Genomic DNA, 5,983 nt, shown 5'->3' with positions numbered 1-5,983 from the left:
GAACCCTCCACGCTGTGCTGGACCCACCTTCACCTCCTGCCCCCTCCCCATCCTCTCCCTCCAGATGATCGCAGAGGACCCCAATTTATCCCCCTTTCCCCCCATTCCCGATCCCGCTGTTTGAGGCGCCGGCAGTGAATAATGCAGGAGGAGGCTGGAGGGGAAAGGAGCGGCGCAGGTTGTTCCATTATTGATGAGAGCTGACAGATCCGCTCCTGACAACCTTCCGAGGAGATCTGATTAGCTCGGAAAAAAAAAACCCACCGAAACCGCAGCGCCTTCGCGAGGGGCTGACGGCAGCTGAAAACCCCAAAGGAGCGGCGTGATCGACCTTCCCGAATTCCAGGGGACTTTGAAAAAGGTTCTAGCAGATTTGGAAGAGGTAATTACGCTCAATTAGAGTCACAAGCGCCGAGACGTCAGCGCTGCTTCTCTCGCTCCCCTCACACCGCAGGCAAGGATAAACGGGGATTTATGCAGCGGAATCCGTGGATTCTTTGGGATAGCAGGAACCGGGGGTGCTCCGGCCCTGCAGGAAAGTCAGCGGGAGCTTCGCTCGGTGCCCCCCCGCCTCCCCCCTCATTGCCGGCTGGGTCCACGGGGCTGCCGAGCACATGAATAATTCATCCTCCTCCTACCCGGCTCCCAAGCGCCGGGATCATTGTCGATCCAGCCGCGGGATGAAAGCCCCGGCAGCAGCGGTGAAGGGCCCGGGAGGTCGCGGCTGCCAGACCCTTTCCCAATTAGCCGAGCCCTGGAACGCGTGCCCAGACTCCACACGCGGCCCTCCTCCCTCAGCTCCGGCAACGCCCGGCTTTCCAGGCAGGAGAAATTCTCCTTTTCCCAAGGTTTTGGCCAAACCGAGCCCCCCAGGGATGGATTTTGGGGCTCTGACCCCGGCAGGATAGAGGAGAGAGGCTGGGTGGGCTTGGCTGGTGCTGGTTTGGACGCACGACACCGCCCGTGCTCCAAAACCCAGCTTTAAAGTGAAATATCTTAATTCCCCCAAGCTCTTCTATGCTGTGTTTTCCCACACGAGGGGTCAGCATCCCAAATATTCCCCTAAATATCCTAAATTCCTAAATATCCTAAATTAATCCTAAATAAAAGATCCTCTATTGGTGGACCCGCGTTCCCAGCAGGGATGAACACAGGGATCCCTGAGTGCCGAACCAGCCCGGGGAGGTCATTCCTGTGCTCCCTTTCCATCCTTTTCAGGGATACAAAAACATTTTCGGTGTTTAGGACGCGATCCTCCAGCTGAAAGCAGCCCTGGAGGGTCTGGGGAGCCAGCCCCATCCCCCCTCCACCACGGGAATTTCAGGCTTGCCAGGAATTTCAGCATCCCAGCATGGGCAGGGGGACACCTCCGCGCTCAGGGATGCCAGGGATGGTGGAGAACCTGTCCCGAGGGGGTTTGGAGGCTCCTCCCCATCCCAAAATCTCGGGAAGCGGCTGGTGAGGATCGGCTGCTCCGTTGGGATGAGCTTTGGGAAGTTGAGAACACCGGGAATGAATTCCTGAGCTCCCACCTCCCACTGGAGACCCCTGGCAAGGCTCCCACCGCAGCCACCCACGGGCTGGGACACGTCACCCGCACCCCCCTACACACACACATCCCCTGGGTCCATCCCTGGGGAAAATCCCACCGGATTGGGATGGAGCCAGCAGGGATCGAATCCCTGAGTGAAAGCAAGAGCTTCCACCCACCCCCGGTTCTGTTCTTCCCTCGTTTTTTTCCGCCTCTCTCGGGTGTTCCCGAGGGTCGGATCCCTTTGAGTTCCGCTCCCGTGGCAGTGGCAGAAGCGATGCCATTCCCCAGGCTCCCGCCTTCCCCCCCCCCACCGTGGTCCCAGCTCTGTTGTCGTGGGGACAAGAATTCCCCTTAATCTTTGGAATTCAGGCCAGGAGCAGATCCACCACCAGCACCTTCCCAGGAGGAGAACGCAGCCCTGCCGTGCCTCAGTTTCCCCACGGTGACTCCGATCCGTGCGGCGTCCCTCAGGAATGACAACTCCCAACCCTTCTCATGCCGAATTTCTCCCTGCTTTTATTCCTTCCTTCACTCCTCTCCTCGTGCCCGCAGCTGAACTCCAGCCTCGATTTCCTGCCCACCTCCGGGATTTTCCCCCCTTCCCGACACCCCCAGCTCCTTTTCCACCAGCTCCTCCTTCCCCGACACTTCCACGGCGGTCTCCGAGAGACCCCACAAGCTCCGGGGCTCTTTCCCGTCAGCCCTCGTTAGGCAGCGCGCGGCAAACGAGGGCCGCTGAATTAATTAATCACTGAATTAATTAATCACTGAATCAGCCGCTGAATTCGTCGCCCGGCCGTGCCGCGGAGCAGCTGCTCGGCATCAGCCCAAAGGGCTCCCGGCTGCTGCTCCCTCCCTTTTCCGGGAGCACCGAGGGATGAGGAGCCTTCGCTGGGCTCAAGAACTTTTTTCTTTTTCCCCTTTTTTCGTTGCGTGACCCTTTTTAAAGCACCACAGCGGAGAAGCAGCTCCCCGGGGATATTTTTGCTGCCTTTGTGCCCTTCCCCGAGCCTCTCTCTCCGTTTCCCAGGCCAACAGAGCCGGCCTTGGGCTGCACCTTTCCCTGGAGCCCAGCCCATCCCAAACATTCGCGGCTCCTCCGGAAGCCTCCTGCCAGCTCTGCCCGCTCAAAGTCACCTTGTCCCAGCCCGCCGCGCTCCGGCCTCTCCCGGCAAATCATTAATCGGCTCCTCGGCATTCCCGCATGGAAAAATGCCCCAGCGGGTGCCCTCGGCCTGGCACTCGGACATGCAGCTGCCCGGGAAGCTGCTCCTGTCGGCGGCCGCGCTGCTGTTCCTGTCCCTGGCCTTCAGGTTTTATAGGAACCGCTCGCCTCCCCCGGGGAAAATCCCGCCGGGAGAGCAGCGGGAAAACCGGGATGGGGATGGGGCTCTGAGGAGGAGGAGGAGGGATGGGGGGGACAAATCTGGGAACGGCCCCGCGATGCGGCACGCGGCTCTCCGGGGGGAGCAGAGCTTTCTAAGGAATGAGGAGGAGGAGGAGGAGGAAGGAGAGGAGGTGGGTTTCGAGCTGGGGCTGATTCCCACGGAAGACCCCCTGGGTCCGGCCAGAATGGAAAGGGATTTGGGAAGGAAACTGGGAAGGAAGTTGGGAATGAAATCAGAAAGCGAAGCAGGGGTTGAGCTGGGGAGTGATCCCGGAGGCAGGACGGGAGACCTGGGAAGTGAGCTGGGAAAAGAGCCGGGAAGTCAGCCAGGAAGCAAGTCGGGAAACAGGCTGGGAATCAAGCCGGAAAATAATCCAGGAAGAAAGCCAGGAAGTGAGCCAAGAAGTATATTGATAACGAAGCCAGGAAATGAGTCGGGAAGTGAGCAGGCAAACGAGCTGGGAAATAAATTGGGAATTAAGTCAGGAATCGAGCTGGGAAGTGAGCAGGGAAGCGAACCAGAAAGCAAGCTGGGAAACAAGGCAGGATTTGAAGAGGGAAGTGAGCTGGGAAGTGATCTTGGAAGCAAGGCAGGAGTCGAGGTGGGAAGTGAGCCGGGAATTTTGCTGGGAAGCGAGCCAGGAATTTTGCTGGGAAGCAAGCTGGGCTCTCACGACCCCGGGGCCATGGCCGGAGCCCGGAGCAGCCCCGCGGGGACGGACGCAGCTGCCCCGAGCTCCGGGCGTTCTCCAGGGATTGGCGATGCCCGGACAGAGGGGGATGGATGTGCCCAGAGCACGGAGCAGGACCCGGCTGGAGCCGGGAGGAGCAGGGCGGGCAGCACGGGGACAGTCCGGACCCTCAGCGTCACCTCCAGCCTGGGGCTGCTGCTGACGGCGAGCGAGGCGGGCTCGGACACCTCCTACTGCTTCTCCTCGGTGGCCAAGATCCAGGTGGAGGAGAACTTCATCCCGGAGCGCCGGGACAAGGACAAGGACAGCCCGCCCAGGCCTGGCCTGCGGGGCAAAGTCTACGACTACCTCGTGCAGTCCACCTCCGAGTCGGTGTCCAGGCGGACGTCCCTGCCCTTCGTCCCTGCGGGGACATCCCAGCACCGCGGGGAGCGGAGCCAGGCAGAGCCGCAGAGCTCCGGAACCCAGGGGGATAACCCAGCTTTGGAAATTCCTGATCCCGACACCTCCTCAGCTCCACAGGAGGGCACGGAGAGCCCGCCAGAGCCACCTTCTCCCGGCTGGAAAGGCAGCACCCCGGGGATCGCCCCCCGGCTCCCGCTGCCCGGTGGAGTTCCATCTACGGCTCCTGAGCCGTCCCAGGTGTCACCGCCCGGCCCGGTGCACCTGGGGAACTGCTCCGAGGTTCTGCGCGCGGCCAAGGCGCGGCAGCTGCGGGCCCTGCGGGACGCGGCGCTCCAGGTGATGAGCGCCCACCTCCTGCAGGTGCTGCGCTCCCCGGCCATCTACGGCCGCCTCAACGCCGGCGAGCGGGAGCTGCTCCCGGCGCTCCGGAGCCGCGGGCGGCCGCGCCTGGTGGTGGCCGATGTCCCCCCGGCCGAGCCCGGCCACCGCCGCGGCCGCCTCTGCTACTACGACGAGGACGGGGACCGCTGGTGCCAGCTGTGCCAGCTGCCGGCCGAGGTGGCCGGGCGGGGCTGTGCCGTGTGCTCCATGTTCAATTACCTGTTCATGGTGCCCGGCTGGGAGGGCGCGGGCCGGGCGCGGAGCCCGTCCCGCCGCGTGCTCTGCTACGACCCCCTGAGCGACAGCTGGCGCGACATCTGTCCCCTGCGCCAGGCGCGGCCGCACTGCCAGCTGCTGGCCCTGGACGGCCACCTCTACGCCATCGGGGGCGAGTGCTTGGCCACCGTGGAGCGCTACGACCCCCGGCGGGACCGCTGGGCCTTCGCCGCCGCCCTGCCCGGGGACACCTTCGCCGTGGCCCACGCGGCCGCCGCGTGCCACGGGGACATTTACGTCACCGGGGGCACCCTGCGCTCGCTGCTGCTGCGCTACGACGCCCGCGGGGACAGCTGGGCCACCAGCCCGGCCGTCGGCGACAAGGACAGGACGGCCGAGCTGGTGAGCGCCCACGGGTTCCTGTACCGCTTCCAGCTGCGGCGCGGCGCCGGCGGCACCGAGGTGGCCGTGTCGCGGTGCAGCGCCAGCGCCAGGCTGTGGTACCGCTGCGGCAGCCACCCCCTGCCCGAGCCGGCCGGGCTGCGCTGCGCCGCCCTGGGCGGCCTCGTCCACTGCCTCGGCCGCGGGTTCCACCTCCGCTTCCTCGCCGACCCCGTCTCGCCGCGCTTTGGGGCCAAGGAGCTGCGGCCCTTCCCGGCGCCCCACGGGAGCCTCCTGCCCGCGGTCCTGGCGCTGCCCGAGGGGGGCACGGAGCCACCGCGGCCCTGAGGGGTCCCCACGGAGCGGTGGCAGCCGGAGAAGGAGCCCTCAGCCCGAGCTGTGCAATCCGAGCCCTCCATGGACCCGGCTTCTTCCCACTGCCCGGGATGCAGGAAGGGATCAAACCCTTGGATCCCGCTTCTTCCCACTGCCCGGGATGCAGGAAGGGATCAAACCCTTGGATTTGATCCTTTCCCATTCCCCAGGATCAGGAAGGGATCAAACCCTTGGATTTGATCCTTTCCCATTCCCAGGATCAGGAAGGGATCAAACCCTTGGATCTGGCCTCTTCCCACCGCGGGATGCAGGAAAGGATCAAACCCTCGGACGCTGCCGGGATCGCAGCCCGGAGGCTCCCGGAAGAGCCGGGAGGAGCTGGGCGGACTCGTTTGCTCGGGAGAGTTTAAACAGGGCCGTGTTTGTTCGGGTGGCAGCAAATCACGGATCTCCGTGGGCTCCAGCTGTCCGGCCGCCCTTCGGGAGCTGACTTAGACCTGACTTAGGCTCCAGATGGGGAACATTGACCCGGACACGGATGGGGAGTGGTTTAGGGTGGAGGTCGCCAAAAGCTCCACCAGCATCGCTCAGACATTTCACCCCCTTTCAGGGACAGAGTTCGGGGCTGGTCTCGTTATCTCTTATCTCGTT

General features: G+C 63.7%; 1 protein-coding gene across 1 annotated transcript; it reads left to right on the top strand.

Annotated features, from left to right (window-relative positions):
• The first annotated feature begins 2,149 nt into the window (after nt 1-2,149).
• On the top strand, nt 2,150-5,484 carry KLHDC7A (kelch domain containing 7A). The gene has a single exon (XM_068171549.1). The coding sequence runs from the start codon at nt 2,747-2,749 to the stop codon at nt 5,342-5,344; it is 2,598 nt and encodes an 865-aa protein (XP_068027650.1). The 5' UTR covers nt 2,150-2,746; the 3' UTR covers nt 5,345-5,484.
• Nucleotides 5,485-5,983: the final 499 nt, after the last annotated feature.

Source organism: Anomalospiza imberbis, chromosome 23 (assembly GCF_031753505.1).
Source record: "Anomalospiza imberbis isolate Cuckoo-Finch-1a 21T00152 chromosome 23, ASM3175350v1, whole genome shotgun sequence".
Lineage (NCBI taxonomy): Eukaryota > Metazoa > Chordata > Aves > Passeriformes > Viduidae > Anomalospiza > Anomalospiza imberbis.
Note: the sequence above shows the minus strand (reverse complement) of the source record. Positions and strands in the feature narration are given on the sequence as shown.

Coding starts and splice junctions, on each gene's coding strand:
- KLHDC7A (XM_068171549.1), top strand. CDS start 2,747: ATGCCCCAGCGGGTGCCCTCGGCCTGGCACTCGGACATGCAGCTGCCC.